The sequence below is a fragment of the Macrobrachium rosenbergii genome, chromosome 29 (assembly GCF_040412425.1).
Source record: "Macrobrachium rosenbergii isolate ZJJX-2024 chromosome 29, ASM4041242v1, whole genome shotgun sequence".
Taxonomy (NCBI): Eukaryota; Metazoa; Arthropoda; class Malacostraca; order Decapoda; family Palaemonidae; genus Macrobrachium; species Macrobrachium rosenbergii.
Genome location: NC_089769.1, coordinates 20857084 through 20880502, shown reverse-complemented (window position 1 = coordinate 20880502; position 23419 = coordinate 20857084). Strand labels below are relative to the sequence as shown.

The following is a 23419-nucleotide window of genomic DNA, read 5'->3' as shown; positions in this document are numbered from 1 at the left end:
TTCATAGTTACTGTTGATAAAGGAATTAACTAGATTTTAGACTATAGTTGTTCCTAGAAATGACAGTACAGAATACATTATGACTAGGGGGGGATCTGGTGTTGAATAAAAAAAGAAAATTTCCTCTTTGGCAAAAAAAGATAAAAGCTTTGAATATTTAGCACTGCAGAAGCATGGCTGTAGCTGGAGCTTTAACAAATACCAGTAATATATTTCTGGACGGACAGCTGGTGCCCACCAACTTGTACCCAACACACACTTTATTAGTCTGGATGCTTTTCCTATATCATTACTGCACATCCAAAGACAGTGCACAGCCTCCAATTTCCAAATTTATACAGTATAAGAAAACAATGTATTTGGATAAACCACAAAATGATACTGTTCAATGACTTTTAATTAATTTGTGCTAGTCCACATAGCCTTCAAAAATAACCACCTTACCATCCTGCAAAAAAGCAAATAAAAACAAGGGACAAAAAATTTCACGACATCAATACAAAACTTTCTAGTTTGGCACCAAAAGTTTTTTTTAAAGTGTCCTAAACTGCAACACAGCTATTAAGCAAGCTACTATTTTTATCCTGTTAGTCTGCCCTTAGAAATTATTATGGAGTAAAATTGTTAAACAGTTCAATCAATCTCCATAGATAAAAGTGTGTAAAACATATTATGTTACCAATAATACTACTCCAGTAGTTAGTTAAATCTCTGATACTAGATTAGTACAATGTACTGAGTTTCTGGTTTCTGAGTGTGTAGGGACTTACCTGCTCACTAGCTGGTGGAAGAGTGTGGGGATCAGCTGAATGTTTCTCCAGCTGAGTCATCACTTCTTGTAAATGACCCAATTCACTTACAAGACCAACTTCCTCTTCCTGTGGGTAAAGATTTAATCCATTAAAAAAAAAAAAAATAGACTAGTCAGCTCTCTGAGCTGTTAAAAGGAACAAGCCAAACATAGCTAATACACAAGGGTAATTGGAACTCAAATAGGAATATAAAATTTAGGCCAAAGGTCAGCACTGGGACCTATGAGGTCCTTCAATTTGGACAAAACATAAAGATTAAAATTGGAGTTATTTGGTGTGAGAGGAAAAACAATTTTACACTTTTGATTGCTAAGTGAGGATGCTATTTATCATGAGTTTGGAACTCTCCTGACCATTATTTTGAAAGACTTCAGGGGATTTTAACATGAAACATTCATTCTGTTCTTAACTACTGATAACTGGTAACTGCTGGTAACTCAACACAACTTAATTTGCAAGCATTTTTTAATGTGTCTTTATCCAGCTGTTTTAAAGTTGGCTTGACCAACCTTTCTACTACGTCCACGTTACCTGTAGTGGTGAGGAACAAACGAACAAATCTTGTATTTCAAGACTGAACAATCCACCATTCATAAATTGTGTAATTTACTGGTCAACTGACTAAATGATCTCCATCTATGAGTATGATGCAAGTAACAACATATGCATCTGATAGTTTTTGGTCTATATTTTCTTCAAGTAGTGTTCATACTATCAACTTTTTTGTATGAGCATGCAATGTCCTGCATAATGTTTCCTGAACATACATTTCACCTGACAATGCAGACAGTTAAGTTGATGAACATGGGATGGACATTCCTGCCAAATGCAAACAATGAAACAGCTTTCAAGTTCATAAAAACATTTTCAAAAGCATTATGAAATTAAAGATAATATACTGTACCAGTATAAGGAGAAGTGTAAAAAAAGAAAAGTCATGTTAACTTATTAAAAAAAAATTATGAGCCTTTAACTCAGTGGTATTACTACAACCTACATACTGTTTATATTTCAAGATAATTAAATAAAACTATACATATATGGCATGTTAGAGTCATACTCTTAAGGATTTTGAATGTTAAATGTCTGTGCTGATGACTGAATGAGTAAAGCAATAACTTTCTTCCCAAAAGACCTGGTCTTAAACCCTCATTACAAAAATATCTACTTATCTTCAGCTAAGGAGTGGGCACCCAAAGAGATGTTGTTGAATAGACATCTCCAAACATGAAAATTATGCAAAAAATCTTTTCCCCGGTAGGAGTGTCTTATTTGCTTTGAAGGGGGCGCTGATGCTATTGTTGTCCTTTCTTCTGTTGTCAGAGGGGCCCTTTAGTGGTGACTGGAGGCTTGTAGGACTCTGATTCACACCAAGCTTTCTTCGGCTAAGGAAGAGGAAGCTCAAACTCTAAAGGATTTTGTTTCCCAGATTCCCTTTTTTCAATAACAGTATCTAGTGCAATTCTGTTGTCGGGCTCATTCAATGGGTTGTGTGGCAACAGACTCTTAGAAAAAGGGTTCCAACAGATAAGAGATGAATGCAATAGGGAGGTTACATTGGAGAGTAAAATGTTGGAGCCCACCAATGCTTCCTTTCAAGCCTGAACGCGACACTCCAGAAAGTCACAGTGTGTTCCCAATGGGGTCAACATAAGTATTTTGGCTACTGCAGTGAACACTGTTCTGGAAGACTTTGGAAGCTCTTTAATAGGTGGAGCCTAGCATTGAGATTTTTCTCATAGGGATCCCAAATTGTTGGGGATGGAAACACTGCCAGTTATTATTATATTATTTATTATTAAAATAATTTAACCAGACCACTGAGCTGACTTTCAGCTCTAACAGGGCTGACCCGAAGGATTTGCATGAAATACCAGGTCTAGGCCAGAGGCCAAGCACTGGGACCAAATAGGTCATTTAGTATGGTGATGAATGAATGAATATGAAAAGAAAAACTGCACAAAGGCACATGCTCTCATACTGGAACACACTCACACAAATATATTTACAGTACTCACATTTCCATATACAGTATACCCAATAAATAAGAATATTAAAATTCAGAATAAGTTAAGTAACATTTTAAAATTTTGTTTTAAAATTCCTTAAATGCCGTAAGGGTTTTTGTATTTTTATATTTTATTAATTAAATCACAGTTCCTCATGACCATTAAAATCAGAATTACTGAAAATGTAGAAGATTCTAATAAAATTTCCTCACTGATTTATTTCTAAAAGCGAGTTGTTGCTGGTCATACTTTGGGCGCACACAACATTTCTGACTATTATCATCACCTTCCACTCTGAGCACTCGGGAGCAGGGCTATGTTGGCTGTTCATTGGAGCAGGGCTATGTTGGCTGTTCATTGGAGCAGGGCTACGTTGGCTGTTCATTAAGTGTACTGTACTTGTGTCGGACAAGTATGACCTATTCAGAGACGAGTCAGAATTACTTGCGCATGTCTATCTCTCTGATATGATGAACACCATTTTCTGACACCAGGTTTTATTTGTTTTAATTTATTATTTTCAGGTTCTTCACTCCATACACTTTGTCATTTATTTACAATGATTGTTTTTATATATCTTATATAGTCACTAATAGGGATACAGTATTTACATTTGCTCTTGCCATGTGGACTACTTCTTTAGCTGCTCATCAGCCTCTTTGTTTCTTTTTATCCCTACATAGGCAGGGATCCAACATATTTCAATATTTTTTCCATTATTATATAACTTATGAGTGAAAACTTAATCTGTTATACAATATTATTTTTTAGACTAACTTTGAATGGCTTCTATAGCACTTCTGGAGTCACTATAAATCACAAAATGATTAAATTAGACTTCTTTAATTATTTTTATGGCTGATGCTATTTGCACATAACTCAGCTGTAAATACTGAGGCACTATAAGGTAGAGAGAACTAAGTTTTGTCTTGGGATACTGCAGCATGTCTCACTCCCTATTGTGACTTGTATCCATCTGTGCATATTGCGTAATGTGAAATTTTTTGGATTATATGTTCTACTGTATGTTATATATGGTGTTCTGAGGTATATGAGTAACTCTTTTATATATATTTTAAGTTTATACTGTATATATTTTATTCAAAATTCCAAGGAGGATGAAATTTCACTATTGAAGGTAGCTGCATATTTATATTCAGTGACTAGAACAATATTCTAGATCTAATTGGGAAAGGTCTTTAATGATTGTTAACAAATATATCTCTTAATTCAAATAATTTTTTGGTCGGAGAATCACTTGTCTGAATTGTCAGGGCACTCTTCATTGTTACTAACTCTCTAATGGAGAGAGAGAGAGAGAGAGGTAGTTCACCACATTCAACTTGCAAAGCTGACTTTGGTGATCTGAAGGCTCCTGAGCATACTCTAAGGCCCTTGTTAGGAACTGGGTCTAATGTTTTCAGCATTGTATCTGATGCTGAGATACAGTACAATAAGGGTGTGTCTATTGGCTCCCCAAGTAGTGTTCGATAGCTTTTTAATTAGATTTAATGCTCTTTTACGTTTTGACTTAATCATGTACGTTATATGAGCTTTCCTAAGTGAGTATCAAATACTAATCACAAAAATTTTGCACTTTGGCCAATTGGTATACTATGAGTTCTGATTTTTAAATCTATTTCTTCACCTTTCTTCCATTTTTTATTTTTATAAAACACGACTGCTTGAGTCTTATGTATGGATAATTTAAAGCCTACAGATGAGGTCCATTCATATATTTTTACTATACAGTAGTTTTATTAATGATTTGCTTTGCATGTTTTATGCAAGATGCTGAATAGTATATGGTAAAATCATCCATATTCAGTTACTTTTTATTCCAGTAGGTACATTATTCTTGATATCATTTATTGCTCAAGTAAACAGCGTGCCAGTAAGGATGCTTCCCAGTAGAACAATATTTTCAAGTGGAAATGCTCTGGACAAAAACACCAAAAACTCTCACCTGAAAACTGTGATTTGTCAAAAAGTTTTGGATAAACCTAAGTACAGTATATTTCCACGGAAGTTGTTTTTTATATAAAGTTTTTAATACTGCATACCTCCATGTAGAATTGTAAGCTTGAGTTCTGTCAGAATGATGTACAGTAGTCTCCTTCTTCCGTACTCCTACTGAAACCCATAACTTATAGACAGAGCTTAAAAATAAGCTCTTTCATCATTTAAACTTGCTGCCAAAAGCATGTGGCATATTTCACACATGTCCAGCCACCAACAAAATTCTCCTTTATACCTTCAGTGGCTGGCTCACGGCAGGTAGTTAGGAGCCATTTCCACTGATGAGAAGCAGTTTAATAAAAACTGTTAGCTACCTATATCACTGTATAGGCTGCAGTGGCTGGCTCATGGCAGGTAGTTAGGAGCCATTTCCACTGATGAGAAGCAGTTTAATAAAAACTGTTAGCTACCTATATCACTGTATAGGCTGCAAACACTTCAAATTAGTCCAGGCCTACATGGCCACAAGTACATGTCTATGATGTAAGGAAACATGATCAATGGGTCATATCCATAAAACAGTATTAGAATATTAATTCACAGTTACTATAACAACATTGCCTTAAAGGATTTACTTGCAAAGGCTTCCGAACTCAATTATGACAAAACTAAATGGGTATCCATACATTATATTTCTACACATTTTATAACCTTTTATTATCTGGTCTATTCCCAAGTACCAGGTAAAGGTTATATAGCCTATAGGGTATGTTAGTTGGTACATAAATAAAATCAATACTTATTGGAATTATCATACCAAAAATATAAAAATCATTATCTCGAAGATTTCAAATTGTTTGGCAATGCTCACCATTACAAAAAAGTACTTTTGTACTCCTTTACAAAAAAGACAAACGTCACAACAATTTTCTCAAAACCTGTGATGTCACCCTACTGGCATCCAATTTAAACAAATATAAGCCTACCTGTAAATATTTTAAGGAACTGAAACTTTTCAATGGATCTTAAAACTAAACACTCAGCTTGATTTGTGTGATGATGAGTGAAAAAAGCATAGTCGAAGACGATTTCCGGAGTACAACCTAAGGAGTAGTGAACTCTTGGAGAGACTAGAGTGTAATGAAGATGGGCTACTTATGCTGTTGTCACATCTGTACGAGTGAGATGTAGTGAGAGCCGAGGCAGTCATTGTAGGACAGGAGACAGAGCCCTCCTAGCCTGAGTCCTTTATGTTCTGTCACTGTGCCAACAAGCATTATCCTGGCTGAGGCCAGTTAGTTAGTTATAAATGATTTGTTTAATCAGACCTCTGAACTCTTTTAGGGTTCTTCTCGGGCTGGGAAAAGAATGGGGGAAAGAGTACATAAAAAAATTAAGTAGTTAACTAAATAAATAAATAATATAAAAAGGGGGAGGAGAATTAGAAAAAAACAATCGAGAAAAAAATAAAGAAAAAAAAAAAAAAAAAAAAAGGGGGGGGGGAGATTATATTTTACTTATCAATTTAATTTTGTTTAGGAAGAGAATGATATTATTAATTGAAAAGTTATTACCTTCTGCTAGAATATCCTTTATTGATTTATTTTGTAAATAAGTCTTTCTTTCATGATGCCATCTGGGACAGTCAATCAAGATGTGTTTGATTGTTACTGGGATGTTACATCTTTCACAAGTTATTGGGTTTGTGTGCGGAGTTGACATCAGATGACCATGTGTGAGTCTGGAGTGTCCTATTCTGAGTCTTGTTAAAATAACCTCATTGATTCTTTGCTTTTGGGTAGAAGAATGCCATTTTTAACTTCGTTCTTAATTTGTTTTAGTTTGTTTTGTGGGGGTATATTTGTCCAATCATTTTGCCAATCCCTATAAATTAAGGGTTTAACTGATGCTAGCCAGTCTGATATGGGTGCTTTCACAGTAGTTGGGGGGATTGTACAAGCCAATTTTGCAGCTTTATCTGCTTTCTCATTACCCTCAATGCCTACATGGGCTGGGATCCAACAAATTTGAATTTGAAGGCCGTTTGTAATTAACTGATGTATTTCCCGTTGTATATTTTGGACAAGGTGATTATTTGATTTAAATGATCCTATTGCTTCAATTGCACTTCTCGAGTCGCTCAATATGAGTGCTGAAGGAATTCCTTTTTTGTTATAATCTTGAGAGCCAATTGTATGGCTGTTAATTCTGCTGTAAATACTGATGATATTAGAGGAAGGCCCATTTGGATAGTTTTATCACTTGAATAGGCTGATGAGCCCACTCCAGCTTCATTTTGGATCCATCTGTAGATTATGAAGGGATTACCCTTCCGTCTTGTGTGTTCCATGGCATGTTGATGGTACATTTCTGTGTTGACATGTATTTCTTTGAAAGAGATGATAAATATGTGCATAGTTTTGCCCTTTTTAGTGTCCATGGTGTGACCAGATTTATTTCTTGAGTGGCAAGCTAATTTATAGTTTCTAAAGTCCTTAGGAGTTGTACCAATATGCTGTAGACATATGCAAACAGGTTTATGTTCTTTTAGTATTCTCTGGATTTCACCTAAATGAGCCGAGTAGAAAATCCATTCATGTTCCACTGAATTATTTTATTGGTCATTGTTTGGGGGATTGGCGTTAGATTTTGTAAGTTAATTGATGATTTAGCTACATCCCGTAACATTTTAAGGAGTTTGTGTTGCTTTGTGGTTTCTTTGCAGCTAGGTTTGATTGCTGAATATTTGATGCATTGATCGGTTCTTCTTCATATTTCCTTATTAGGAAATCTATTTGAGTTTTGATCATGTTTTTCTTTAGTTTTAAGGATTCTGAGCATAGTTCGCCATCTTGATGGAATGTTAAAGGGCATTTTTGGAACCTAGTAAAGTTATTTATGAAAGGAAGGTTATATTTTCATTTTTGTTAGGTAAACGATTATGTAATGATAAAACACTCTTGACATCCGCAAGATAAATCATGTTCCGAAAGTGTTGAAGGAATGGTTCTAATCTCTGGGTCCCATCTATGCTCCCATTACTGGATGTTGTAATATTTTTGTGAGGAATTTCTGGTATAGGCATACTGGATCTCCAATGTGCTGGTACAAAATTTTGATTTGAATTTTTAGGTTTATTATTATTACTATTCTTTGGTCTTGTTGAGGGTTGATTTGATGTGGTTGTAATTTGATTAATTTTATGGGTTTTTGGTTCTTCAGTGGGATGTTTAACTGAAAGTTTCTGCATTGATTTTGGTGATGAGAGTGCAGAAGAGTTAGTTGATTTATCCATATTTGGGGAATCGTTATTTATATTTGTCTTGGATTGTGGAACACTATGGATTTCCACTTGTGATGCAGTTAATGTAATCTGTTTCTGATTAATGGGTGGGACTGGGATTTTGCTAGATCGATCTATGAATGGAATGTTAGGTTTTTTTCCCTTAGGGGGAGTTCTATCAATTACTTTCCTTTTTTTATTATGGTTATTTTTGTCAATTAAGTTTTCTGTGGATGATGTTAATGCATTATGAGTTTCCAGATCTGGATTATTAACCTCTGTTGATTTTTCCATATCATTGGAATTCGTTTCTGAACGATTAACTTCGCTTGTTACTGGGGAGGCCTGTTGCAACTGTACTCTTGGGCTTTTATGAATAGTAGAGGAGGGGGAGAGGTGTGTCACATCTATTCTGTGTTGAGATTCTTTATGTTTATTATGAGTTGTTACAATATTTGAATATGAATGGAGTTTTGCTGGGTCATTGATTCCTCTCACCTTCAGTTCGAGTTTGGCTTCGTTAATGGGCATACCAGTTCTGTCCATTAACATTTGTAATTCTGTATAATATTGATAAAATATACAGTCTTTAGATTTAGCATGATGATTTAATTTGCAATTTACACATTTGAAGGTTTTGCATTTCCAATTTGTTGTGTGGTTTTCAGAACATACAGCGCATATAGCGTTATTTCTACATCTTTTGGTTGAATGGCCATATTTTTGACAGAGCATTGGAGAGGTTTAGGGACAAAGGGGCGAACCTCTCTATTCAGTCCCAGAATTTTTATTTTTTGTGGTAGTTCCCGGTTTGTAAATTTTATTTTGACTATTTTAATATGTTTACTTGCATCCCTTCTACTTGGGACAGCATATAATTCCAAGTCATGTATGTTATTGTATCTTAGTTTAAGGGAGTCAATTAAGATTTGTTTTGATGGTAGCTCTTTTTCATCATTGTCTGGGAGCATTACTGTGCCTTGTGTATAATTAAGTGTTTCATGGCTGGTTACTGTTACTTTTATTTCATTTATGTTGGTTATTTGTAGAAAAGTTGTTGATTGGGCTTTGGTTGTTGTTTGTATTAGCCATTCATTGTTTTTGATATGCCTACATTCCATGTCTTGTGTGGGGTGTATATTTAATAATCTGTTCTCTAAAATGGCTGGTGAGATCTGTTTTTCTGCTTTTAATATTAAAAATCTGGACCAATTGTCTGGTCCAAAAATATGTTCAAAATGAACTAGTGTTGGATTTAGTCGACAGTTATTTCTTTTTAATTTTTTTACATTCATCGGTGATGAGCTGTCTTGTGTTGATGGGGTTTTAGGGGGATTACTTGTTTCTATTTTAGAGTTATTGTCCTTAATGTATGGTTCCAGTGTTACAATACTGAGTTTACCAATTTGTTATTATTTGTTTCTTTTTCTTTTTGACTTTCTAGACTTTTCGAGTCTTTAGTGATTGATATTTTACTTGGAACAGGATGTTCCGTTGTAGCATTTCTATCTATGTTAAGGAGATTCGGGAGTGACGTTCCATTAGTCATCGACTGTGCCAGAATTTTACCATCATGGAGTCCAGGGTACTAATATCTTCAAGACTACTTTGCATAAAAAGATATATAAAAAAAAAAAAAAAAAAAAATTTTAATAAATCTTGAAAAGATATCATTGGCTTTTTATGAAGTTGGATGTTCCACTAATGGCACAAGTGGGAACTGACTCCCAAATGTCCGCGTCCTACCCTACCCCAAAAGGGGATGGCACATCATGATTAGTATGGCCCAAGTGTAAGCAAACCCGCTTGCTAGGATTGAGTGTATTGTAATAATACAGTCATCCCCATCCTAATCACAGTATGGGCTAACCGCACAGAAACCAGAGAGTCCTATTCCTAGAACCAGCCCGCCCCCCCTGGAAGCCGTGGTCCAGCTCCACAGAATAGTTCCGCCTGAAATAAACAGGTCCGAACATTATCAGGTAGATGATGGTTCTACCACAGTTCCCACTATTTAGCTTCAGATTCAACTTCACTCCATGCCATGATATGTTTTCCTATTTATTAATTTTGGTAATTTTTGAAAAAGTGGAAAAATCCACGAAATTATTCCTAAAGCGTATTTATATATATGGAAAAGGACACTTGGGATCAAACTTAGGAAAATAGATCCCTAGGTTCGAGAGCCCCCTCACCATGTCAAGGTGGTCCCAATTTGAGGGGGCTGGCTGAGGCCAACTATAAGAATTCTTTGTAATTGGTTGGTCCGTCTTCTGAAACCCTGGGGGGACCACGAGTGTGTAGCTCCTTTGCGGGCGAACAGTGCTACGCTACTAAAAATGTTATTAAAATGAATAACAACATTCATGCTTTAAGATATTTACAGCAGTTATACCAAACCTACCAGGACGGGTCTAAGCGCAAGGGCAAAGGCACAGTAACGAGCCCTTTCCTCAGTTAGGGCATGACGTACAGCTGTCCTCTCCATCTCTTCTAGTTGCCCATATCTCGCTCGAAGATCATTCACAGTAGACTCTAAAACCTGGAAAAAAATGTTCAACTTGTTTATCCGTTTTATGACATTTTACATTCTGTTATCTTGTGGTGACAACAATTACATGAAGTGATATGACTGACTGTAACAAGTACACACCAAACTATTCTTCTGGTGCTCTCCAAGATTCCAGAAAAACTGATCTTCATGCCTTTGGCTAAATATTTTGAGCCTAGAAAACTTTGTGGTACCCTTAACAGAGTGCTCGTAGGAAAATATTAAGGTTCTTATTATGCCCTTTGGATCTAACTTATGTCTATGCAATTCTTGAATTTTTTACCATTTGGCTCTTGGATATAAATTTCACCCTTAAATGTTGGAGGCTATGCACTTCAAGTGATCAGCAACTGATGGATGCTGATTCTGAACCTGTTGTCACTGGCTGGCCTTAAAATAGGATATATTGCACATAATGCACCTCAATTTTGCTCTCATTCCCCCCTCCCCCATTGCAAAATGAATGGATAACTGTTCTTGTGGAGATGCACAAGATATCAGTAAATGGTGCAATCCAAGATGTATGAAGCTGTATGAAGCTGAACTCAAAACAGACTTTATTAACCGACCTTATGCTTTGCTTCAATGTGTAACAAACTATTTACTCAATTTCGAATGTTTAATAAAACTGAGCATCACTTCTGCCTTCAAGCTGCAAGAAAACTAGGTACTGTATTATCCTTAAGGCTCCCTTTATCCACAGATGATGGTATTAGTGCCACATGATTCAATCTTCAGTTTCACCCCTTCCGAGAGTTCAAGCAGAAAATGTACAGAACAGAGATGAATGAAGCAACCTGTTTCACATCTAACCCCATAATTAGAAAAGCTAACATAAAAATGTTTATGATGATGGTATGTTCTTTTCATGTTGCAGACAACAATGCATACACTGGTAATTATGATTTAGACCATCACCATAACATTTCTTATTTAATCATCTTCAGTAAGTAATTGCCTAAACATGTATGCTACTATGTACTGTACTTGTATTAAGCAAGGCATCAGAATCCACATTGTGTTGAAGTGTCAAGATGCTAAGTATCAGAGGTCTTTTATTTATTTAATTTAAAACTGTGGCTTAGTCTTTCTGGCATATGGAAGCTCATGCTCATTAAGTTTAAGAGAGACTGTTGTAAAGTAACACCAACCTGTTAATTTAAGTTTAATAGTATTTCCTTCTGTGAGCATACATAAACATTACTGTGTAGTGTATAGCCTATATCTTTTGCCAATATATTTATTTATTTTCATCCATATATTTCCCTACTTTACTGTGCTAAGCTGCTTTTTTTAAAATATGGGCATTTTTCAGTACGCTTGCTTGGAAAGTTAAAGGCCTTTGCCCTTTTCTATACAATATGTGCTTATGTTGAATATTAAGAGATCTTATGATCATACAGGTTTGGCAACAAGTGTTGTTGGCTGACAGGTGCTCTCTCCCCATTGTAATTTCTTTAAAATGACTCTTCTCATGCTGTCCTGTATACAAAATACTTAAAATACTTTATCAACTCTATCATTCTACACACATTCATGTATATTCTGGATTTGCAAACACCTCGCTAATGCTTTGCATAAAACACCAAAACCAGAGAAGTCTAGCAAAACAAACTGTAGGGGCCAGTACAATAATCCAGTGGAAGAACAGATTCTAGATCAGAGAATTATCATTAAATCAATGAGTAAATTGCTGTTTTTTTTTTTTTTAATTCATACATTTAGTGTTAGAAGGTGTTTAGTCTCCACTTAATTTCTCATGTTCCTGGGCACTGTGTGAGATATAGTTTTGAAACTGGGTGTATTAATTATTATTAAATAACAGAACTAGAGATATCAGTAACGTTGAAAATTCAATAACTTCAGTAAACAGCATACAGATCCCAGGCATGCAAGGTGTGAATTTCATATTTGCAGTGTTTTGCAATTTCAACAGATTTCTGGACTAATCTCTCCAAAATATCTAAATATCCAGTGTGTTACACAGTAGGTCCACAGTTCTCATTATGATAAGAGATACAAAGTATAGTTTAAAATCATGCAAAAATAAACAGGTTTCGAGCTAAGCTAATGACAGTAACAAAATGTCTTTCAGATTCACCATGCTGAAGACCTATGAAGGTTAGTACCCTTCATAAATCTGATGTTTCTTTCTACTGTAGTTCCAAAGTTGAAATAAGCAACTTAGGGAATTATTTTGAACATCAACAGCATCTGAAACCTGTGGGTGAAAAGTTCCCTTATCCAAGTTCATCAGTTAGTGCAGTACTGTATCCTGTTTCTTGCTAAGAAATTAATGATATACATATCATTATCATGCTTAGTAGTGGCAATCACTTCTTCTAAAATTAAGACAATGCCATCATAGGATACTTCTTTAGAGTAATAAGGACCTACACAACATCACCCTGACAGGGGCACTAGTCTTGACAATCCTTTCCAAATCAAGAATTTTGTTTTAACTCTGGTAGTATTTCAAAGTCTTCCACCATTTCAAATCTGTGTATCACTATTTCTGAAAGTTTCCTAGTCACAGCAACAGCTAAAAGACCACCATCAAGGATGGCAATAAAAATTCTTCCATGGATATCAAGTATAGAATTCCAGTGCAAAAGAACGTGAGAGATAATGCAAAAAAAAATCTGCGAGAGATCATCCCCAAAATCATCTGTATAAACTAACCACTTACCTTATTGAGCTCAGAGTTCTTTCCAGCCTTTTTTGCTTTCTTTTGGAGTCGAGCAGCATTTTCTGTTCTTTTCTTTATTTCAGTTCGAGCTTTCCTATACTCTGTAATAAAACATGTATTACAAACATGTAATTACAATGCAAGAATGAATAGATACTATCCACGCTAAAACAGTGACTTTTAAGTCAGCTTTAGCATGGGATGGACAAGGAATGGTTGGGGGTTACTTATCACTGACTTAAAAATGAACTAGCTCCCTGAATTTCAATGAATTATGAGAATTAAAGGGCCTTTCTCAGCAACAAGCCATTTTTCTAACATAAAATCAAGCACTAACCTACATTTTACAAAAATCATGATTGGATTTACATGGCTGCAAATGATGTTCTACTACTAAGTATCTCCAGCTGTCATAATTTTATTTCTCAACATAATGAAAACTACAAATGATAAATATGAACAGCTTTTACATAATTATAACAGACAGTAAAACTGTAGACTAAATTTTATACTAATAACACCAAATTGTCAAAATATCTTTTATTGTGCCATGATCAAAATAAATAACTTAATTTTACCAGTAAAAAAAAATTGTACATCTTACTATTTTTGGCATTTCTCCACCTCATTACAGTGAAGAGCAACTACAGCATTATGATAATTTGAAACTATTCAGCTTCAAAATGACAACAAATTGTCAAAATATCTTTTATCGTGCCATGATCAAAATAAATAACTTAGTTTTACAAGTAAAAAAAAATTGTACATCTTACTATTTTTGGCATTTTTCGACCTCACTACAGTGAAAAGCAACTACAGTATTATGATAATATGAAAACTATTCAGCTTCAAAATGATACCAAATCCAGAATCCTAGTATGGATTGAACTGCAATATAAAATTTTGGCCATAGGCCAAGCGCTGGGACGTATGAGGTCATTCAGCATTAAAAATGTTGAAATAATTGTTAGGAGAAGGTGAAAAGTAAAATGGAAGAAAGAGAATTTGAACGGAGGTAGAGTAAAGGGAATGAAAGCGGTTGCAGCTTGGGGTCAGAGGGATGCTTCAAAGAACCGTAATGCCTACAGTGCACTGCGTGAGGTAAACTGACAGCATTAGCCCCCCTACAGGATGGAATTCTGGTATGAAAAGCAACTTTGCATCGACCAAGCAAAGAAAAGCACTGTTGCCAGAGGAGTTTTAAATAATAAACCATAACAATATCTGCAACTTATTCTTCCTATTACACTGTAATTGTAGGTCTAAATTTCAGTTAACTATTTATCTTTGGAATGGTACTTCTTCATAATTTTCCAGCATGCAAAATAAGTTTATAATATAAATTTTTTATTTTGCTTTTGGCTAATATTTATTTGCAATATTGTATAGAAACTTTTGTTTAGGGCCAACTTCAATCTGGATACACACTGCATTTTGTGTGTATTTAAAGCATGCTATATATATATATATATATACACTCATTTTTTTCTTTATTTTTTAATGAATGGTCAAGTTCCTTAAAAGTACACTGTCACTCTCTCGATACTACACTTTGAATACTTGTTATACTATACTGTCAATTAATTACAGACAGTGAGAGCCCTCTATATCAAAAGCATTATTGCAAAGTTTACCATCTTCGTATGTTGATTGTTTAAACAAAGATGTTCTGGAGGCAATAAGTAAGCAATTATTATTTAAACTGGACCTGAAAATTCATTGCATAATAGAGCGTTTTCCTTGACTTTATATGCTATCTAAAATGCAAGTTCTTCTCTGGATACATACAAACGCATTTTCATTTGCGACTGAAAACAACTGTGTTTGTCCATCACATAAAGCCTCAGTTAAGTATCACATAACTGACCACAAATTATTTTCGGGTTTTCTACTATTACCTTTTCACTAGGTCTACACCATCAAAAAATACAACACATTTCTTGTAAACAGAAACAGCTTCTGTTCTATTCCTCACCTTTGGTATGATCTTTATCCAGTGTGTGGTGAGATCTTCGCCATTCTTCTAACCTTTCCTGGAGAGGAACCACGACACATTCCACCAAGGCACTAAAATGAAATTATAAAAATCACATTACTAAAACTGAGTGCAACATTACCCAGGGCATATATGATACATTTTCTCTACTTGCGAGTTGTTGTAGGTGCTGACTGACAAAAAGTGATTAAGACACCAATATCGATCAAGGGAAAACCTGACCTATATCAAAGCCGTTCCCTCCTTCAGTTTGGTTATAACAATCGACATTAGTTCTACTGTTTTTCTGCGCCTTCTTAATACGGCTAACATAAACTAATAACACAATAACTCGGTCGACATTTACCACTATAATATCAGATTAAATTTACATGACATTTTCTTAGGTGTATTTACCACTAATGCCAACAACAGTCTTTGTTCAGGATATAGTATATGATAAAGACTAAATCTATGATACTAGGGAAATTTCTGGGCACGAGCACTTTACTACTCACCCCTTAATACGTGGCCTTCAACAAATAAACAAAGAAATCAATCTTACCTTGTAAGAGCCTTGACCCTGGATTCAACCGCACGGTGACGAAGGCAAATGCGGGTAAGAGCTGCCCCGACATCTTTGGTTGCACCTGAAATATGAATAGACAGATTACTCCGCTTGCAGGAAAACTTACACGGCGGCAGGGCAAATTTCAAACATAAATTAAAGGTGCTGCCATACCAAAATTTTAGTACGTCTATATATATTAAAAATACGTAACGATATTACTTAGCAATTTTACATGCAATTTCAAAGTTGCCATATGCGAAACATGCACTCTATAAATTATTAATTGTGCTGGAAATGGGTAAATACACGAAACACCTACAATGAAAATGCATGTAAATTAGGTCATCCAAAGATTCGAGCATTTTTAATTGAAAACATTCGGTAACAATGGAAAGCGCATGAGAATCAGAGATACGGGTCCAACTGCCTATCAGATTCAAGATAAGGTAAATGCTATATGATCACTTCATTCAAGAACAAAAAGCTACACTGAAAAGCAGTGTTGTTACATCCACTTCGCTGGCAATATTTTGTTTGTTGTTACTGATTTTGTATGGTTTCTTAACGTCTGGGAACAAAGATTCTTTCTCTTTGACTAACCATTTATTTACTTCCTTCTTGTGTTTATCAGCATCACGATCTGATAAATGTCAATTTATCAGATCCGACCCCTCTCCCACATTATCTCGCCTGCACTCTCTCCTCCCTCCATGACAACTTTTTGTTTAATCTTATCCACCCAATCTCCCTTCAGTCGTTTTACGTTACCAAAACATACAAACACAGATCCATTTTTCTTCATATGACCTTTTACCACATTTCTCACTTTTTTCCCTTCTTGTTCTATTTATGCCACCAAAACAGTTTACCTCAACAGATTACACCTTTTTCTTTCATTTACATTCAATATACACTCTACTTCCACAGAGAAGGGTTTGTTTAGCAACCCCTTGTACATCGTATCCATAGTTTCCATACAGACGGCTCTTCGCTCCTATACCGCTAGGAGACATCCTGCTACCTTCTTTGGTAGATAACGTGACTACTTTCTTCTATCATTCTACCATCGGTCACTAAATTTACTCGCGAATACTTATCAACCACCTAACATCATCTACCAACCGTACTCATGTTCACTGCTGTGACTTTCAAGATCCCACTTAGCAGCAATTTTATTCTTACTATAATATTTACTTTCAAACTCCTTTCTCTCTACAGCTTTCCCTCACTGTAATAGCAACATTACGTCATCTGAGAGCATCAACCAATAAAAAACTTTCCTTTTACAACCTAATTTTTTTATCTTATACAATTAACCCTTACACGCCCTTCCTCGCCACTCCATCCATAAAAATATTATTAAAACAGTAACCAGGATATATTGTTTGGTATTCTTATCTGAGACTCATTTTCTAACTTCTAATAAATGTACGAACACTTTTGGAGAAATCAGACATATATACACAACAGCATCAGTGTGTTTTTAGCTTCACAATTACTCAGCAAACTTCAACTTAGCGGAGTACATCAATGGCCCTGCTTGTTGCCCATGATTCCTGGGCTCAAATAATGTATGCAATAATCATGGAAAGAGAACTTGTGTTAATTCTGACCAATTCTGGCAGCAGAGGAGGCATACATTACAGGGAACATGGCTAAAGGAATATTAAACCCCCACCTCTCCTCCGTATTGTGCACTTACTGTTTAAGCTCCCATCATGTCTATTACAGTTTTATTTATTCATTTTTGTTTTCATGGGCCTTCCACCGAATTTTCGTTCTGTTACTTTCCTATTTTCTGCTTTCCTTACTAACTGTTCCTCCTCACACCTTATCGCATGACCAATCCATCTCTGTGAGAGCTATGTCCATTTTCTATCCGCTGGACACCCAATATTTGCTAGTCCCTCTTTGGGAATATATGATCTCAACACTCTACAGTCACACCTTCTTAATATCTCCATTTCCTGGATGAAATGGTCCAGTGATATGATCAATAAGAAAGGACTCCAGACAGAGGAGCAATTCCTCATCATACTCTTTCATTTCACTCCCTCGGCCGCTTCACTTCCTTCCTTCCTTCCTTTTCAAATATCTATTTCCTTCACTTTCCTCTCAATGAAGTCCGTGTCTTTCCCTCGATTTCCTCCAGCTAATGGCGGGGTCTCATCTCCCCTTCCTTGGCTTAATGGGCAAAGACACCTTATTTCCTTGGATTCCAACAGAATCACCACTTTAATTTTCTCCCCAAGAGGCCACGTAATGGATTTGCCAATTCAAAACCGGTTGGCCCTTTTGAAGTTACAATACCACATATTGTAAAATTTCATTCAAGAATTCGGCAGTTGATTTTACTCAAATAATGAAACTACGCCAATTAGACACTTAAAATCTCCCACTCCTCACTAAAGAAATAACATTTTCAGAAAAAAGAGATTCTCCAAATAAAAATGGACATAAGCGAATATATTTTTCTTTCTTCTAACCTCAGCCGTGAGCTTCCCTATACATGCAACCTTTTTAACAGTCAGGTTTAACGACCTACCCTAAAATCCAACGCGAGTGGCGACATATTTCATCACTATAATCATAATGATACTGAAGGCTACAGTCTGCTCAGCAAGATTTCATACAAAACAATTTCCACACGTGAAAAAGTAATGGTGAAGAGAAGTGCAAAATTCGCATTTAAAGTGAAAATTCAAAGTAATCTTATACTTTTTTAACCACCAACGGCTTTTATTTGGAAAAAATTCGACGTAAATAATACAGATCAGACTTTCATTGAGTCAAGCGTCAACACTTTCGTGGTGATTCCCACACCTGGCACTCTGGGGGCCGAGAGCAGTGCCTTCGAAATTCAGATCCTGACCCTGATCTGACGTCGTCATGACGGCGTGTCAGTCATTAGGAGGGCGGCTCGGACGGAACGGTCGCCCGAGGGACTAGAAGAAACGTTCAGGTATAAAAAGGCGAAGCAATTCCGTAACCATGATGAAGTTTTTTTTTATCATATTACTCTTTGGATCTGGGATTTAAACTTGTACAAGTTATTTCTTCCTGAAACTAAAAATTCTGTTAGAAAAGAGAACTTGGGCGCCTATGTTAATAAAGAAAAAAGAATATTAAGAGTCCCTCTATTAAAAAAAAAAAAAATAACCGACAAACTGTGTATCAAACACGGCAACGTTTTATGGACTTTCTTACCAATACAATTCAGTTAATGTGTCATCAACACCCACAGCAGTCATGCAAAACAAAATCCGTCAAAAACAAAAATAAAAAAAATAATTTTTTCCCTCCAAGAGGTTTTAACTGTTTTTAAGTCACAACTGACGGCTAACTTTTGTTTAAGCAGACGAGTGTACACCTGTGCAAACAAATAACTTTCATGCAAAGCAAGGACGCCAATGACAAGTGAAGAAGACAGAGTTATTTCTGTGGTTGAGTTACGGGGAAAATGTCTTGCCCGTGTAAAGACTGGCAGTAACAGGCACTATATAGCTTCAGCGATTTAAACTAAGAGTTCTTTATTTCCGGTCTTCTGAAATTTCCGAACAAAAGAAATTGGTAATATTACAATTCCGTCACCAATTTCCCAATTTCTGTTAAATATTTTCCCTGCTAATATATGCGAAACAAACTTTTAAACTTTTCCTTTGGGGGCATTAAAAGCAATACTTTGCCCTGGGAAAGATAAACTTTTCATCATCCCAGGCGCAGTTTCCAACTTTCGTAAACCTAACAAGAACTTAAAAGAGCGGGCATCAATCACGAATTGACTTTGACCAGAGAGAGAGAGAGAGAGAGAGAGAGAGAGAGAGAGAGAGAGAGAGAGAGAGAGAGAGAGAGAGAGAGAGAGAGAGAGAGAGAGACTGTTTTAACACTTGGATAAGTGAATAACTTGTGTACACACGCAACAGAATTTGTAATGCAAAGCAAGACTGCCTTGTTCGTGTCGTGTGTACAACCAACGCCTTTTAAAGGGAAGTTCCTCTTGCCAAGGCCTATCAGCTGAGCATGACTTAGCTCATGGAAGGAAAATTACCTACAGACTACAGCAACTGTCATTTTTAGTGGGGTAGTGAGAGATCTTACATTACAGACCTTACAGTTCGTTCGGGTTGCCCCAAGTCCCTCAGTGCGGGGCACCTCTGATGCCTACGAGAGAGAGAGAGAGAGAGAGAGAGAGAGAGAGAGAGAGAGAGAGAGAGAGAGAGAGAGAGCCCTTAGCATCAAAGATATGACCCTCTAGTCCGCAGGTGTTTATTAGGGGACTGGCACGCAGTTGGGCCAGAGTCGGCCTAATCCCCATAAAAAACAATAGGCCTACATGCTGGTCTCTGTTACCCCAAGTCAAAGTTAAGAAGAAAAAATGCTGTCTTGGCTACTACCCACTTGTTAAGAACTACTACCTGCATTAGTAAGTATTTCTACAGCTCCTGGGATATCCCTCAAGGTCAGAAAAAATAACAAACTTGAATTTTCATTTCAATACGACAGAATTCATTTAAGACATCGTCATGGAATTAGGTTTTTAGATAAGTGTTATCAACGACATGTTGTTTGTCCTTTAAGAATAAGCTGGCCTTGTGCCAGCACGGACTATTGCCTTTGGAGCAGCCAACGGCTTAATGCTTTTAGGAGATCTGTAATTTTCTCAGTAGCAATTCACTATCTTATTTCGATAATTCACCAAGATCACAAAGGCTTTGTATAAATAGCTTGGTACGTTTCGTAAAATCATTATCTTTTATTTTGCTGTTTGGGAGCGGCCATTACAAAGATTTTGTTTTTTTCCTTTGTTGCTGCAAACCTATTCAAGTCCTCATTTCTGAAAAGCGAATTTGTTTCGAGAAACCAAAGTCTAAACTTCAAGTATCAAGATAACGGACGTCCAAGCCCCACGACAGAGTTAAAGCTATTTATCTTTTAACATAACTGAGCAAACATTCATACTGAAGAAGCTGAACAGGTACTTCACTGGTTAAGTTAACTTCCACGAAATAAATGCCCCTTTGTAAAGAGGAGAGAAGAAAATGATAAGTATATAAAACATGCGCAAATAAATATTAAAGAATTTTATGGAATTAAAATTCTGAAAAATTCTAAACGTGAATGTCAGGAGATCGTCCAAAAGAATTGTCATCTGATGTTTAGTGTTTATTAGCAGTGGATTTAAATGACAGCCGACCATGGAAGCATGCATGTGAAAATGCCCTATCAAAGAGAATGACGCCGTGTCGTAACGCCCTTTACAAATTCACTCAATAAAACTCATCGCAAATGCAAGTCTTCGCAATCAAAACACTCGCATACAAATATCGAAAGTACACTTTTCAAAACTTCATTCACTCACCACATCATGCGCTCCCAAGGACTTTCATCCATTCAATCGTCATCTTTTACTCTCCTGACATGCGCATGATTAAGTGGCTTGGTCCTCGATCCTAGAGTGAACCCTTTCACTCAGGGAGTGCTCAGGTGCTGTTCTCATATTGCAAGTGCCAGCGGTGTATTCAATTATGAATGCAATACAATTTTACGCACTGGATGCTATACCTACATACTTATACTTATACATGTCATTTAAATCCCGATGAATGCATCCATCAATTCAATGGAAAAAATTTTATAGTGTTTTTATCCATTCAGTCATTTTACGGATTTCTGTTAGCCAAAATAAAAAAAATAATAAAAAAGTGCAGCTTTTGCGTGGTATTTCTTCTTATATCTCTGACTTACCTTTACGGCTTCTCCCTCCTTTTGACGCCGTGGAAAAAAGGGAAAAATTTATATCAAATCACCTTTATCTAATCCCTATTAAGAAGGTTTCCTTTACAGCTGGCTTCTGAAAATGAGAGCCAGACTGACATTTTTCAGCAGAGTATTTTCTCTATATTTTAACGAAGACACAAAGCTGCAAAAAGAAAGGTGTGTGTGTGTGTGTGTGTGTGGTGTGTGTGTGTGTGTGTGTGTGTGTGTGTGTGTGTGTGTGTGTGTGTGTGTGTGTGTTTGCTGGGGGATGGGGGAAGAGAATGGTGTTATGTCTATGGGAAAAGAAAAGCAGCTTGGTGATAGTTACATCGCGCCCCTGTGAGGTTGAAGGTGGGAGGAAAGCGTAACAATAATGTCCTTTTCTAGTCCATAATTCACGGCGAATTTGAATTTCTAATCGGCGAAGTTCTGACGGTATCTTCGACTAAAATGAATGGATCTACAGAGAGAGAGAGAGAGAGAGAGAGAGAGAGAGAGAGAGTAAATGATACGGAATAAATAAACCTATACCGTTTTCTCTCACATTAAACAAGTGAGGGGGGAAACCCGGAGGGGGAAAATGGGGAGAGATAAGGAGGAGGCGTAAGGAAAAAGTTATCAGGGATGGGAAGGGGGGAGGGGGTGATCCAAACTCCGCCGCAGCAACACGAGCACGAGAAACCACTGCATCAAACAGCCTCAAGGGACACCGGATAATGGAGCACAAGGAGGGGGAAGGGGGGGGGATGATCCGAACTAGACGGTTCGTAGCTGAGGGCGATCTGAGAGTAGACGATCACAGTGATCTCTAATGAAATCAATAACAAAACTGGATGAGACAGACTGAGGGAACGCCAATTCCCAGGAGGGTAAAAATAAAATCAACGAGCCAGACTACTGTACAACCTAGATTCAAATTATGAAACATGCACCTCAAGATAACTCCTCTACTGTCAACATCATGCACATAACCTACTAATTTGAATGGAATATAAAATTTGGCCCAAAGACCAAGCGCTGGGACCTATGAGGTCATTCAGCGCTGAAAGGGAAATTGACAGTAAAAGGTTTAAAAGGTGAAAAGGTGTAACAGGAGGAAAACCTTGCAGTTGCACTATGAAACAATTGTTAGGAGAGGGTGGAAGAAGAAACATAATATGAACGGAGGTACAGTAAAAGGAATGAAAGGGGTTGCAGCTAGGGACCGAAGGGGCGCTGCAAAGAACCTTAAGCAATGCGTAAAGTGCATCGTGTGAGTTGCACTGACGGCACTACCTCCCTTACCCGACTCATCCTTCACATTATATTGTAACTTTCCAACCCTAACAGGTGCAAGAAGTTTTATTAATTGCTCTGCCTTGCATCAACCACAGTTTCTCAGGAAGATTGCCTGTCAATTAACGACAGTTGGAAAACGAATTACTGTTAAAAGAAAGCGCAAATCTGCCTTACACATCAGGGAACACTTGGCAGAACAAATATTTTAAAAATCCATATTAAGCCAAAGAACGTATTCCTTCCACTAATCTTGCAGAACGGTCATCGTTAGTCGTTATGTCTTTACATTTCAAAGGATAATAGAATTCCGAAAGTTGAAAACACATTCATGGGAAAACAAGAGGAGGCTTCAATACTAATACGCGTATTTAGGAATTTCCTTACGTTTACTGAAAGCAAGCAAATTCTTACTCTGGACTTGTGCCAACGCCTAGGGGTCCACTTACTATAAGTAAGTGGACCCATTATTTTTGGAAAACCTTAAATTCAAATTAGCATGAAAAAATAAGAAATAGAATGCAGATGTGAAAAAAAA

At 36.5% G+C, this 23419-nt stretch overlaps 1 protein-coding gene across 14 annotated transcripts in view; it reads right to left on the bottom strand.

Moving 5' to 3' along the window:
- Positions 1-23419, bottom strand: part of mim (missing-in-metastasis) — a 347917-nt gene that overhangs the window by 24466 nt on the left and 300032 nt on the right. For all 14 annotated transcript variants that reach the window (XM_067131216.1, XM_067131218.1, XM_067131217.1 and 11 more), the window contains 5 exons: positions 15844-15928; positions 15279-15370; positions 13304-13404; positions 10468-10605; positions 771-878 (listed from right to left, as the gene is read on the bottom strand). In XM_067131216.1, the coding sequence (XP_066987317.1) occupies positions 771-878; positions 10468-10605; positions 13304-13404; positions 15279-15370; positions 15844-15928 (524 nt within the window). The remainder of the gene's footprint in view (positions 1-770; positions 879-10467; positions 10606-13303; positions 13405-15278; positions 15371-15843; positions 15929-23419) is intronic.